The sequence below is a fragment of the Channa argus genome, chromosome 4, assembly GCF_033026475.1.
Source record: "Channa argus isolate prfri chromosome 4, Channa argus male v1.0, whole genome shotgun sequence".
In the NCBI taxonomy this organism is placed as follows: domain Eukaryota; kingdom Metazoa; phylum Chordata; class Actinopteri; order Anabantiformes; family Channidae; genus Channa; species Channa argus.
The window spans coordinates 3,239,401-3,253,737 of record NC_090200.1 but is presented as its reverse complement, the minus strand read 5'-3'; the positions used below and the strand labels follow the sequence as shown (position 1 = coordinate 3,253,737).

Below are 14,337 nucleotides of genomic sequence, written 5' to 3'. Positions count from 1 at the left end.
TAGCAAAGTGTATAGCATTTTTATTTTATGATGCATTATCTTTAATTATTTAAAAGGACATATTTGTTTGCCATAGTTTTCACTATTGAACAGCAGTTTTTCAATACATGAACATGAAATTAAAAGACAATTGTTGCTTTACATTTTAGTTAGAACATGTTTTGGTTTCCTTCCTTAGTTTGGTTTTATTTTGGTTATTTGATGTCCCCTCCCTTTTTCCCTGTACTGCTTTGGTGTGTTTGTACCTCCCAGGATTTTAAAACGAAGAGCCACTTGGCTGATGGTGGAGTGGTTAGCAGTGTTGCCTCACAACATCTCTGTGTGAAGTTAAGAAGGGTGGGTTTCCTCTTGGTACTCCAGTGTTCTCCCAACAGTCGCAATTAGGTTAATTGATGACTCATTAGTGTGAATGTGAATGGTTGTCTGTCTGTGTATGCTGCTCTGTGTTGACCCCGAGATAGACCAGCAGGCAGTGCCAGCAGGCCCCACGATCCTGATCAGGATAAACGGTAACAGATAATGGCGGGAGGAAACTGGAGTAGCTGGAGAAATCCCACCTAAGCATGGGGAGAACATGCAAACCCCACACAGTAAGGCCACAGCTGGCTCGGTATTAGAACCGGGGACCTTCGAGCTGTGAGGCTGTGACGCTAACCACTCCACCACTGTCCTGCAGCATAAAGCTCCTACGTGAATGAATTGCTGAAAATCTGGATGCATTAACCAATTTTTAAAAACAACATAACATATATATTACACAGTATTCATGTTAATGCAGTATTGATCGTTAATTCACTTTCTCCTTCCATATTGGCATCCGTTGCTCTACTGTTCAAAGAAAGCTAAAAAAACTTTGATACTGCACATTTTGTTTAACGTTAAATGTGCCGTTCACCCTACAAAAGCATTTTCACTTAAAAACAACTGCAAACAAGATCAAACAGTATCCTATTGCACGTTTTCTATGATACACCATCTGCTTATTTTGTTTTTCCATCCCACCTCCTCAATAAAAGCAATTCCTGTTACGCTTGCAGGTATCATCTGTGAAGGATTGGACTGTGGCTTCGTGGTGCACTAATCTGTGACCAGCCTCGCTCCACAAAAAGGCAAATCTCTGTTTGGTTGTAAACATTTATCAACTTTTTATGGTCAACGTGTTTTTGTACACGGCTGCTAAACATGTATGCAGATGAATGCTGAAAACGTGTAAGACAAATCCAGTACATAAGTAAAATCGTTTAACGATTATATCAAAATCAAGTGGTCTTAATACATCGATTTCGTGTTACACACAATTCAGAATAAATGAGACCTGTTAAAAGTGTACATGTATTAAGTATTAGTCAAATACCCTTCAATTATCGTTAGTTAAATAACTGTTGTTTTTTTTTGCACTTAGGTCACAGTAAGCTTAGATTTAGCAATACAGCTTTAAATGTTTAAGGCCCACAGTTTTAAAGATCCTGGTTTGCTGGCTGGAATCTGGAAATAAAATTACAACAACAAAAATTAATAAATAAAGTAATTATTTTCCCCTGTTAAATATTTAATGTTATTAAGAGCGAACAGCAAAGGGATGTCAGCTGTTCCCTTTACTTATTTCTTTGAATTTGTGTGATCGGGTTCTGTCCTTTCCTACGTTTATCTTAGTTTACACATCTCACACACGTTCATCTGATTTACTCTCACAAATAGAAACACTAGGTAAAGACCATAAGAAAATGACCGGGTTCAAAATAAACCAAGACTTGTACAGAGGCTCTCTGTTTAAATGCAGTAACAAGGTCAGACAGATGTCAGTTTACCAATGTCATTCATAGTGTTTAAACAAGGCTGGAAAACAATACAGTATCTTTTATTCTATTTGAATATTAATATATTTAAAAGCTTAATCTCCTGTCATTGAATTAAATGTGCCAAAAAGCTCTAAAACACTCCGAGTGAAAAAATGAATTTAACTTTATAACTTCAGTGGATTGTATTAAGGTCTACTTTAATAATAAATCATTTTGGAAGAAAAAATAAAACACAGACAATATGTTAAGAAAAAATATAACATATCATGTATGGGTATTGTGTTTGCTAAAAGGTAAAATATATAAATACATTTGTATAAAGATTTTATCTGCATTTACTGGCCCAGGACACCAGTGTCTCAGTATTTCATTACCTTCTTAGTAAAGGAGGATGCACAAGCCAGACAGGCCCTCTCTGGTGTTGCAGGGCTGTCTAAGGAAAAGGGGCCGATTAAACCGGAGTCTGAACGAGCTGCAGCCGCGGCATCTTTGATGGCGAAGAACACTGAGCTGCCAAGGAAAAAGGTGGGTTCCCCAATACCCTGCAAAGGGAAAGAAAGATTAGCGTATGAGGAGGCCATGTAGTTTTTCATTGTTGTGTTGTTAAACAACAACAGAGAAAAAAGGCAAAACTAACAAAATAAAAGGTGTCTGCATGTTGTGACCTCTGACCTTTGAGGAGTAGATGGCGTGAGGGTTGTGCGTGTCTGGCAGCAGGTAGACGTTGAACTGAAGAGGCACGTCGCACACTGCAGGAACCTTATACTGAGACGGACCTCGCGTGTACAGGAGCCCGGAGGGGGAAAACTTCAGCTCCTCCAGAGTGAAGAATCCTAACCCTTGAACGAACGCTCCTTCAATCTGAGAGAAGGGGGTCAAAGGTGAAGGACAGATAAATGAAGGAAAGACAGGCGTTAGAATTGCCAGCAAAGCGTAAGAAAATGCTCCACAAGGATGCTCCTCAGAGGAGCCTCACCTGGCCAATGTCCACAGAGGGGTTCACACTCCTGCCGATGTCAACCACAATATCTGTTCTCAACGTCTACAAGGAACAAAAAAATTAAAATACCTTCTTTCAGCATTGCATTCAAAGTCTAAGCCTGAGTTGGGTGGTTATTTGGTGTTAAAGTTCAGACCCTGTAGTCTCCTGTGAGGCAGTCCAGCTCCACCTCAGAACAACATGCTCCGTATGTAAAGTAAGCGTAAGGTTGGCCCTCCATCTTGTCCCAGTCCATATAAAGGTCTGGACCTCTGAGGATGCACAGGAACTTGCTTTACCAATTCCAAAATCCTTTATTAGTTAAATGGGGTTGGGATAATTTCTTATTTACCTGTAAAAGCCAGTGGCTGATAAACTGATTTTCTCAAAAAATGCTGCATTGACCTGAGAACAAAATGTAAAAAGAACAAGTTTATTAAAATGCTTTATTTTTCCAGGGTTCATTGTTGCAGCAATCTTTCACGGTTAATCTACACTTGTCAAATCTTACCCAACTCTCCCATGATCCTTTAGGATTCTTCTGCCTGATTGGCTCCAGTCGCTGGTACAAAGTCTGGCAGGCATTCTGAATGAGACAAATCCAAAATCCTACATATTGTCGCCATTTGCTTTTCATGCTTTAAATTTAAATGACAAAATAAAGACATATTAATGTAGAAAAATGACACATGAGATACAGGAAGCAGACTTTACCTTGACTGCCATCCCATTGGCATCTGTGCCAAAGGAGGCAGCAGAGGGGCAGGTGTTAGGAACCGTGTTGGTGCTGGTTTCACTGATGTAGACCTTAGACGGTGGGATATGAAGCTCCCGACTTGCCACCTAACAGCCAAAAAGTTACATTTCTTATAAAATGCATGACAAATGTTTGCTGTTTGGGTGAAATTTTACTTCGTTGAAACCTCATATAGTCAACAAAATGTAAAATTTGGATCCATCAGTGCATTAAGTATATTATGTTTGAAAATTTTCCTAGTGTGAGCAGTCTGCGTTTTGCAGGGGGGTGGGGGGTGGGGGGGACAATAGATAAAGAAGAGCCTGTAATGTACTGTGGAGGGCAGAGGACATTTTTCATCACAACACCTGTTGCATTTTGGTGTGGATCCCCTGACCCATCTCCGCGCCACCATGAGTGACCAGGACAGAACCATCTTTATAGATGTGGACGAGAGCTGCGGCCTTTCACACACAAAAATATTCACATGAATGACGTGTTTTCAGTTTAAACAGCTTTAAAGTAGTAATAAACATAACAGACAGACAGACCTGATTTAAAAAGCTCTCTGCAAATGCGATGCCATATTTAATGGGGATAATGGATATTCCTCTCTTCTTCCAGTGGTTCTGCTGGTTAAACTGGTTAACAGCTTTGCAGCGAGCGCTGTAGTCAGACCTGAGCTTACACTCCTCCCAGCAGCGCAGCAGGTTTTCTGGACTGAACTCAAACTTGTAGTGGGTGACTGATGGGCCCTTGTACATGTTGACCTCCCGAATCTGTCAAGTGATATGAAAAGGGGGATTAATCATTCTGGTCTTCTGTTAAAAATAAGACACTGACCCGTGTTTGCAAACCTCTAGTTTTAGAGAAATCGAATTGTGACCTGGTCTGCAGGGCGTCCTAGCACCATGGCCACATCGTTGATCATGTTCTCCACGACCATGAGGCTCTGAGGCACGCCAAAGCCCCTAAAGGCAGTGTTGGAGGGCAGGTTGGTCCTGCAGGCGGCGGCATGGCCTCGCAGGTTTGGGATGTTGTAGGTGTTGTCCATGTGAAGGAGAATTTTCTCTCCTACCTGCAAGAAGACAAGTGATGATGTCATGCATGACCTTTTCTTTTGTTATAATTACATACTTTCAGAATAGAGTAACAAGTTGTACCCACCAGAGGAGATTCATCCACGGTGTTGCCAGCATTGGCGTAGTACTGAAAATCTGCAGCCACGATTCTTCCATCATTCATAAAGCCCACCTGAGACAAACAGAAATCAGTACTTAGTAGTGTTGGAGAAGTCAAAAACACTGCTGTTCAACAATGTAGTTTTTAAAATTTCTGTCACAATCCGGTGTATGCACTTAAAAGGAAACATTAACCAACCAAATGGATCATTTAAGTTAGTGGTTCGAGCAGGTCTCTTGTGCCTTATTGTGATTTGAACAGTTCAACCTATGCAGTAATGCAGAATTTCCTTAACTACAAGTACCAAGATTGTCACACACAAAAATTACATTCAAGAAATGAACCCACATTTCATTTTTATTGCTCAAATAATTTAATGTTTTTTACATCTAGGAACTCGCACCACAGCGCACCTTGTATTTTCCCAAGACAGGGTGACGACCTCCTGTGATCAACATGTCATCACCTCGCTCGAGGACACAGCGGACTGCACAGTTGTTCCTAAACAGAAGATTTTGAAGATTATAATACAGGGAAAAACATAAAATATAATAATTCTATTTGTGACTTACTTCCATGCAGCCACTGCAGTGATAGAAGCCAGAATGGCTGTTTTAGTGACCTTCCCTCCAAACGCTCCACCGATCCTTTTGACGTGACATGTGACTCTGTTGGATGGGACGTTCAGGGTCTCTGCAACTGCGTCCTGCACACAGGAAAATACAAAGCAGCCCTTCAAAAACACACTTATGTGTCAATATTGAAGTGATAATAAGATATCAGGTCGGCAAAATCGGAGCAGAGATCAAAGTGAGACAACACTGTCCAGGAATCTGCGACCACCTGAACAAAACTTGGCGACTGAGTGGAGACGTAAACGTTGAACTCCTTCTCCTCGCCGACAGGAAGCACTAGCATGCTCTGAGTCTCCATGTAGAAATGCTCCTGGCCACCCAGTCGAATTCCTCCTGAGGAGAGCAATCACAAACAGTCAGAAGAAAATGGACCAAATGGAAACAAAGAAAAGCCCGGCTGTGTTTTATGGGACAGCGATGAGTTATAGTACAAGAGCAACTATGATGTTAAAGACTGTCATTAAAATACCTCCAAAACCATAAAAATTCAATGGTTTGCTTCAGGCCTCGATTTTTTTTTTTAAATCACCAATGTTGGGCTCTGAGTGCTTTGGAAACACGGATGACTTACACACTGTCCTGTCCCTCAGTGCCCTGCAGTGTCCTCTGTGACAGACAGCTCATATTAAGCCTTAGAGCAGATTTGTTTGGTGATTTCTTTACATAAAGCTGCCTCACAAAACGAAGCGAGAGGTCCTCTTGTGACAAGAACAGAGGGATATCGTGTTGATTTTTTTTGTGTCTGGAGCTTCTTAAATATCAGTGAGACTGCTAGGATGATTTAAACATGCACATTGTTACCTTCATAAACCCGATCGACACTTTTTAGGGCCTCGGTCACATTTCCCCTCTCGATCATCCTCCGTGGCTCAAAGTAAGACGACTTTTCGATGGCTTCCTGTCACAGTCAGAAGGAAGAAACACAGTGAGAAGGAAGAAACACAGTGAGAATATGTGCTGGTTCAACTATTTTCTCCTTTGAATGTAAAGAGATCACAAAGTTGTAGATTAAAAGGTGAACAGCCTTGTTCGAACGCTCAGAACTGTAGTATCTAGAACTACTAGAAGTATCAAAACAAAAGGGGACAATAACATCAGACTATTATTTGTGATTATCTGATCTGATTATCGCAGACCTCTACAGTGAAAATAGCGCCTGGCAGGTCTTCGTAGCTGATCCTTACAGCCGACACTCCCCGTTTGGCGTGCGCTCTAGTATCAGCCACCACCGCGCACAACATCTGACCAATGCACGACACCTGCAGAGAAACAGCAAATTTACAGACGAGCACAGCAGCTCGTTTTAAGTGTCCTCGGGAAAACGAGTACGTCATTTCAAAATTAAAATAATCAGATTTAGTTCTTATATTGTGAAATAAAACTTTTTGAGTGATGTATTATGCAATTTATAGTGAAGCATTGTTTTCCTGTGCAACAAATCAATGGTCACTGTGTAGGAAATTTTTTTCTGTAGTAAGACTTTAGTACTATTACTATAGTACTATTAAACCTTTCATTGCATTTTTTTTCCCATTCCTCATTTCATATTTTTCCAGTTTAGTAACATATACAATCGTATGGCGTGAATCCGTGAATCAATTTTCGTACAAACTTTGCACTACCATAAGCTTTAGTTGTATTTTAGACCCAGATTTATGGCCACAAACACACACACTACCTCCACGTCAGCAAGCAGTTCCTCAGAATAACCGAACATTGTACGGACTTTCTTCCCAGGAATGTCTTTGGCTGTGATGACATCGACAACACCGGGAATCTGCAAAGCCTCACTCACATCCAGCTCCCTGTTATACAAAAGACACATGTCAAAATAAGAAGTGATGCTTGACATAAAAATCGGAGGACTACTGGCTTCAAAACCCCAGAACTGCCGCTCTTTGCTTACGTGATCTTAGCGTGTGCTCGAGAGCTAGTGACCAGAGCCAGGAAGAGCTCCCCGTCTGTTCTTGGCATGTCATCGCAGTAGACGGCTTCACCTGTGGCCTGGCTGATGGCGGAGCGATGCATGATGGGTCGCCCAACTGGGTCCTGGTTGCTCTGGTCCTTTGACACATGCTGAATAAGAAGCAGCAAAACCATAAGCCATAACAAATCTGAAAGTTACACTTTTAATGAATGAGAGATGTTGTTTCACCTGGAACTCCTGCAGACTGGGCTGGCTCTCTGTGGGCAACGGCTGAATCCGCAACTTCTCAGGAAGCTCATCTGTAATCACATTCTGCAAACCCACACTCTTAACTTTTAAGTTCCTTATGTCCGTATCAGTATCTGTCACTTTATGTAGAGTTACTACTGACCATTTGTACCAAGTGTCATTTCCTACCATTTCTCTAAGCTTCTGCAAAACCTCCAGATAAAATTTGAAGAGGAAGCTGAGAGTTAGGGACTGACGAAACTCCACCTTTCCTCCAGGAGCCGAAGGAGGGAGGGTTAATTCGTCCAGCAGGACGTTATAGGCCTGACTGAGGGTCTCATCATCCCATGGCCTGAAAAGTGAATGAACTGAAAATGTGTTTTGCTTCGCATGTGCCAGAACTAAAAAAAAAAAAAAAAAACAACAACAATGCCCAAAGGATGAAAAGCAAGAATCAATGATGATTATAGGGAGGAAGAACGGAAGGGAGGAAGGAAATAAGGACGAGAGGCAGAAACAATTAGAAAGTGCAGAAAAAAAGACAAAGGAATCATGTCAGGACAAGAATAATAACAGTAAAGGGGATGTAGAAATATGCAGAAACAACTCAAAATAAGAAAGAAAGGAAGTAGATCAGGAAACCAAGAAGTAAATGAGAACAGAGAATATTAATGGGAAGAAATGACAGAATATACAGTGCCAAAAGTGAGTAAAGGAAAGGAATTACAGGAAGTAGAACAGAAACACAATCTCCAATGGAGTGATCTGCTTGACTCTAACCTTCCAATGAGAGCTGCACAGGTTTTGGTGGCACTGACAGTGGTTGGTCCCATTCCTCCATAGTAAAGACTAACATCCTGCACCAGTTTGGATCCCTCCAAGAAAAACACCCTCATTCCTGTCGTCACTGTGGCGAAGGAGCTCTGCTTCCTCGAGGCGTGACGGAAAGCTCGAACAATCTCTCCCTGCAGGACAAGCCGCACATTACGCGACACTTTTACTCCATAATGTGTGTGTTAGTAGATTGAGCATAGTTTGTTTGGCTGGAAATGAATTATTAACTGATCAATATAGGATTTTTCTCATTTAAATATTAAGAGTGTCTAGTTTTACAGCTGTATCAGATAGATTGCAGACTGCACATCTTCATCAGATAAAAGAACTAATCAATGTAGAACTAAACTGAAGACACTGTAAAGCTCCTTGAAGCTTAAAATTTGAATGACGTGTCAAGTTTGGATTCCTATATACCTATATATATATATATATATATATATATATATATATATATATATATATATATATCTTTTACACACTGAAGCACCCGAACAAGGCTTCATTTGCAGAGGCCTTTTCTCAACATTTGTACCTTTCTGGAAAAGGGAATGAAGGCGGAGACGACAATTTCTTCTGGTTTCAGGATAGTTTTTCCAAAGCTCACAAAGAAGTCTTGATTCAGAGGAACCTCTCTTCTTCCTCCTGGGAGGATTTAGACAGGTCTGATTGTTAATCGGGTGTCAAAAGAGTAAATTATACGTTATGGGCAGTAAAGCGGTGACAGCTTACCATTTGAAATGACGCTCAGTTTGCAGCTCCCGGCAGCTAGTACAGGGTTCAGGTCTGAGTTTGGGTACGCACTCATGATGTTTCCTCCAAGAGACTAATCGTGCAAAAAGGAAGAAAAAAAACACATGCGGCGCTTAAAAACCCTGCTGTTCAAATTAAAGCGAATGTATGAATGTTAATAAATGTTGAAGCTAATAATGTGCAAGGAACAGAAATATAAAGTCTACACACGGCAACATTACGGATCTGCTGGCTTCCCAGGTTCCTCAGCTGATGAATTAGGGCTTTGAACAGCTCAGTCTTCTCTTCTGGAGACTGTGGAACCAGCTCTTCCAAAAGGGACTGAACCTCTGACAGACTGCAACCCGCTCCGACCCAAACGCCTGCATAAAGCGGAGGAGGTTAACCACTGAAGCTTACATGTACCGTGATTTTGCTGAACCTCGGGGACAGTAAATATTGTAAATAAAAAAAAAAAAACTGGTTATTAGTCATAAAACCAAAAACATTCTAAATCCAAATAATAACAGCAGAGGGCCTTCACCCACCATGTGGGGTTTGAGTGATCTCAAACAGCTCCTTGACTCTGGTTGGAGAGATAATCAGCGGGTGCAGGACACCTTTGAACTTTATGTCTGGACCTTCAACACAAAACAAACAGGGACAAGTATGTTGGTCTGATAATGAGAGAACACATTATTAAAATTTTTATTAAGTGAAACTCTTTGAAGTTCTTTTAAATGAGAAATGCCGTAATTTGTAACTGAACATTTTAGGTGAATAAACTTGATTATACAACAACGTACAGATCAAACACGGCATCATTTAAAATGCATTTTTGTTGTCTAATCAAATAACAATTGCATGTGCCAGTGTGTAAACTATAGAAGATCTGGAGTTGGAATAATTACTCTGTTCAGCCTGTATCATGTGTATATGTATAGTAGCATGCATCTGAACTTCACTTGAAACAGCATTGACCGGTTTATCACCTATGTTGGTGTTTCCCATGACCAGTGGAGCTTTAGGGTTGCTGGCCTTTAACTGGACCAGTTCTTCCAGTGTGGTGGGGGACACCCAGGTCATTCTCTCTCCTTTGAAGGTAAGCGTTTGGAGGCTTTTTCCCTCGGCCATAAGCTGGGAAACAAATCAGTTTTAATACTGCAAAGCCCATCAATAATTCATCAACTTTATACTGAATATATTTATGCAAAACTAGTATAATGTGGTTCACAAATCCGCACTGTTGTGAGTTGTAATAATTACACATGCTGAAATACATTTTCCAGGTGTGTTACAAGCTCTTCAGCATCTGAGGACTTACAATCAGCTCTGGAGGGAAAATCAGTTCTTGTGTTGGGTCCAGTGGCAAAAACTCCTTCTTGTCAAACAACTGCGGCTTCTTCTGGAAGATGAGGAAAAGAAAACTACTCTTTAAAAATGTGATTTACCAGGTTGTGATGATCAGAAGGCTGTGTGAAAAAAAAAAAAAAAAAAACTAAATCGGAAAATCTCATCTAACATGAGTTCAAAACATCAGAAGGGTGTGTGACAGAGGCATTAATTGCAAGGTAAAGGAAAAACCTACAAAACAAATCTACAAAATACAAAGAAGTTAAGAAGAAAAGAATATGTCCGAAGACTTTGAATGTTGCACTTCAAAAGGAAGTGGAATGAAGAAGAAGAAGAAAGGGATTCACTTAAACTCACATCTTTTGCTTCTTCAGTATCGTCTTCTCCATCCAGGCAACAGTTTCCGCCTCCATTGGCTCGGCAGCAGTTGGTTTCCGTCTGGGAGTGTTTTATATGGGGTCACATATTTATTTATGTTAGTATCAAACTGCAAACATGATTTTCACATCAGATGTTTCATTTTTATCATTAGATCAAAAGGACCATATCTCAATCTTTCTGCTATAATTTCTTAACTGTGGTTTTTAATTTCTTTCCCTCTTGTACAATTTTGATCAGTTACGATGAATTAATAAAAAAAATTGTTATTTCTCTCACTCAAGTCATAAATGATTATGTCCTAACAAGACTGATACATTAAATGCTTCTTTTGCGGTAAAGAAGGTTATAAAAGAGTCAAACGGGAACAGTCAGCTATGTGTGTGCTGTTATGGTGCTACTTTGTCGCCACCTGGTGTTATTTTTGTGTGTCTATGTGTTTTTTTCTGTGTGTGTGTGTTTGTGTGTGAGAGCGAAATCACCACCAGTGTGAATGTTAATTATTTCTGACTTATACAACTTGTACTTGGATGTAGAGTTGAGCTTTGTACCTGACAGAAGGTCTTGCAGCCGTCAACTATGGGTCGATATCCAGTGCAACGACACAGATTTCCTGAAAAGCAACAGAGTGCAGTGAGGACAGAGCTGAGTGCAGATTGGGTTTGTGTGCTCATTAACTGTGTAATCACTGAGTTATGCACATAAGCAGTGGGATTATAACCGCCATAAAGCAATGCTACACTGCAAATTATCTGACACACAAAACAGAGTTCAAGCAGTGAGAAAAAGTTGCACACGTATCCTTTTTTCAGATCTTTACATCCCTACTTCTCGATGTCTGACAGCCTTTAATGTGATGGTGGATTAAAATATAATGTACAACACCAATTCCAAAGAATTTGGAAGGATGTGTGAAACGTAAATAAAAACAGAATGCAGTGATTTGAAAATCTCATCAACCCATATTTTATTCACAATAGAACATAAACAACATATCAGATGTTGAATGTCAGGCATTTTACAATTTCATGGAAAATATGAGTTATTTTTGAATTTGATGGCACCAACACATCTCAGACAAGTTGGAACTGGGCAACAAAAGGCTGAAAAAGTAATTGCTGCAAATAAAAAACAAATGGAGGAGCATTTGACACGTTATTAGCTTAACTGGCAACAGGTCAGTAACATGACTGGGTATAAAAGGATAAAGCTTGTGGGGACTTTGAAGCTTCCGCCATCTACATTATATGATATCTTGAAAAGAATTAGAATCAGGAGGAATCTCTGTGCACAAGGGACAAGGCCAAAGGTCCAAACTGGATGCATGTGATCTTTGGGCCCTCAGGCGGCACAGCATTAAAAACAGAAATGATTCTCTACTGGACATCACTGCATGGACTCAGGAACACTTCCAGATCACTATCGCATTAGTGCCTATGGTGTGGGCAGCTTACACATCTGCAAAGGCTCCTTCAATGCTGAAAACAACAGAGGTTTTAGAGCAACATATGCTCCCATCCAGACAACGTCTCTTTCAGAAAACACCTTGTATAATTCAGCAAGACAATGCTGAACCACATACTGCATCCATCACAACAGCAGGGCTTCACAGGAGTCTTGGGTGCTGAACTGGCCTGTCTGCAGTCCAGGCCTTTCAACAATAGAAAACATTTGGTGCATCATAAAACCAAAAATCCAGCAACAAAGGCCCAGGACTGTTTAGCAGCTACAATCCTGCATCAGACAAGAATGGGACAACATTCCTCTCCTAAACTGCAGCGACTGGTCTCCTCACTTCCAAGACAGTTGTTAAAAGAAGACGAGATGCTACACACTGGTAAATATCACCCTGTTCCAACTTTTTTGACATGTGTTGCTGCCATCAAAGTTAAAAGAGCTAAAAATGTCCCTGAAATGGTAAAATGTCTCAGTTTCAACATGTGATATGTTGTTTGTGTTCTATTGTGAATAAAATATGGGTTGATGAGATTCACAGATCATTGCATTCAGTTCTTAATTTACGTTTTACACATCGGGGTTGTATTTAAAATAAATAATTGAAAAAACAAACAGACACACACACCAGCCAAAGCCTGGTTGATATCCTCCATTGTTGGCAGCGGCTTGTTTCTCAGCAGAGTGTACATGGACATCACCATCCCTGGAGTGCAGAAGCCGCACTGGGAGCCATGAGCCTTCGCTATCCGCTCCTGCAAATACACACAATGTCTACAGCTCATTTCAGTCCACAATCTACAGAGATAGTGCACAAATTGCAGAGCTTGTTCGAAGCTGGATGTTTTTGGCTTAAATAAATGTAGGGAAAACGGGCTAAGGGACACCTGTAATATGTATTTGTTCATTTCTGTCTTCATAAAAAGAAAGTTAAGGACATAATATTTACCCATTAAGATAACTGGGAAAATACTGTTGTTAGACGTGTCAAAACTTTACACGAGAAAATGGACCATAAGATGTTTTTCTAACACTGGAAAGTTAATCAAATCTACAAATAACTGCAAACTAGGCAAAAAAAAACTTTGGTCCCACAAATGTTTCTCTCATCTCAATTCATTTCTCAGTCACTGAAATCAAACTTGTGGCTAAAGTAAAACAGTTAATGCGAAACGCACCCCACTCCCCTGATGCTGACCTGCACAGGGTGGATCCTGGTCTTGGTGCTGCCGATGCCCTCTACTGTGGTGACTGCAGCTCCGTGGAGTTGACACAAAGGCAGGAGACATGCGTTTGCGGCGTAATGTCTGATGGTCCAGTGAAGGCAACGTGGAGCCGATCTGAGAACCAACATTTAAGACACTTTTGACCTTTACTACTACTCCTCCTACTTACAAAGCTCCCAGAGGCTCTAGTGATGCTTCTCAGGTACTGCTACAACTTTCACTACTGCTACACTCCAACAGCCATCTCTACTGTTGCTACTACTATAATCATAATGTAGGAATACAGGTAAAGGTCGTACATATATTAACGTACTAGCTGAAAATGCACTTAAGTAACAAAATAAAAGTATCCTTTCATCCGGAATTCCTCGTTTATTACAATAAATATGATCGGATTATAATTGATGCATTTCATTTCGTAGAAGGTGCTGGTGGAGTTTGAAATCTGATTGGACAATCATAAGTTTTGAATCTAAGTATTTTGTTTTACTAATCTGAAAAGTATCTAAACTTATTCGGTAAAAGTGGTGGCGTAAAAGTATAAAGGAGCAGAAAGAGGGAAAACTCAAGTTGCTAAAACGTTTAGCAGTACAGTCTTACACCTGCTGCTACTCTAACTCTTCTGAAGGGCCAAAGGAGCAAATCACAAACGTATTTTGCAATTATTTATTCAGATAAAATCATGGAAATCAATTTCCTGCTCCATGGTTCCAGATTTGCCAGGTTGTCATGTGTTATAAGCGTCTAACATTTCAGTGTAGCTCTGTTTTCTCATACTGGACACCACTTTTACTACTAACACGCATTGTTATGCTCATGCTATTACTAAATATAAGCCATTAGAAACCCATTAAATGCTGTTTTAAGTCATGT

The 14,337-nt window shown here is 40.4% G+C and overlaps 1 protein-coding gene across 10 annotated transcripts in view; it reads right to left on the bottom strand.

The window, feature by feature from the left end:
• Positions 1 to 14,337, bottom strand: part of aox6 (aldehyde oxidase 6) — a 28,324-nt gene that overhangs the window by 12,181 nt on the left and 1,806 nt on the right. For 2 of the 10 annotated variants that reach the window (XM_067500756.1, XM_067500764.1), the window contains exons 4-35: positions 13,437 to 13,545; positions 12,867 to 12,993; positions 11,335 to 11,396; positions 10,763 to 10,852; positions 10,377 to 10,457; positions 10,045 to 10,189; positions 9,601 to 9,693; positions 9,284 to 9,435; positions 9,053 to 9,146; positions 8,856 to 8,965; positions 8,267 to 8,451; positions 7,676 to 7,838; positions 7,487 to 7,585; positions 7,238 to 7,407; positions 7,010 to 7,136; positions 6,468 to 6,590; positions 6,133 to 6,229; positions 5,540 to 5,664; positions 5,269 to 5,402; positions 5,110 to 5,197; positions 4,682 to 4,768; positions 4,401 to 4,592; positions 4,066 to 4,293; positions 3,883 to 3,978; positions 3,493 to 3,621; positions 3,290 to 3,364; positions 3,131 to 3,183; positions 2,936 to 3,050; positions 2,776 to 2,841; positions 2,472 to 2,660; positions 2,174 to 2,341; positions 368 to 1,485 (exon numbers count right to left, since the gene is read on the bottom strand). In XM_067500756.1, coding sequence (XP_067356857.1) covers positions 1,435 to 1,485; positions 2,174 to 2,341; positions 2,472 to 2,660; positions 2,776 to 2,841; positions 2,936 to 3,050; positions 3,131 to 3,183; positions 3,290 to 3,364; positions 3,493 to 3,621; positions 3,883 to 3,978; positions 4,066 to 4,293; positions 4,401 to 4,592; positions 4,682 to 4,768; positions 5,110 to 5,197; positions 5,269 to 5,402; positions 5,540 to 5,664; positions 6,133 to 6,229; positions 6,468 to 6,590; positions 7,010 to 7,136; positions 7,238 to 7,407; positions 7,487 to 7,585; positions 7,676 to 7,838; positions 8,267 to 8,451; positions 8,856 to 8,965; positions 9,053 to 9,146; positions 9,284 to 9,435; positions 9,601 to 9,693; positions 10,045 to 10,189; positions 10,377 to 10,457; positions 10,763 to 10,852; positions 11,335 to 11,396; positions 12,867 to 12,993; positions 13,437 to 13,545 — 3,823 coding nt within the window. In that variant the 3' untranslated portion in view covers positions 368 to 1,434. Of the gene's footprint in view, positions 1 to 367; positions 1,486 to 2,173; positions 2,342 to 2,471; positions 2,661 to 2,775; positions 2,842 to 2,935; positions 3,051 to 3,130; positions 3,184 to 3,289; positions 3,365 to 3,492; positions 3,622 to 3,882; positions 3,979 to 4,065; positions 4,294 to 4,400; positions 4,593 to 4,681; positions 4,769 to 5,109; positions 5,198 to 5,268; positions 5,403 to 5,539; positions 5,665 to 6,132; positions 6,230 to 6,467; positions 6,591 to 7,009; positions 7,137 to 7,237; positions 7,408 to 7,486; positions 7,839 to 8,266; positions 8,452 to 8,855; positions 8,966 to 9,052; positions 9,147 to 9,283; positions 9,436 to 9,600; positions 9,694 to 10,044; positions 10,190 to 10,376; positions 10,458 to 10,762; positions 10,853 to 11,334; positions 11,397 to 12,866; positions 12,994 to 13,436; positions 13,546 to 14,337 lie in introns of those variants that run through there. The other 8 variants (XM_067500761.1, XM_067500757.1, XM_067500758.1 and 5 more) reach the window with 8 other exon arrangements.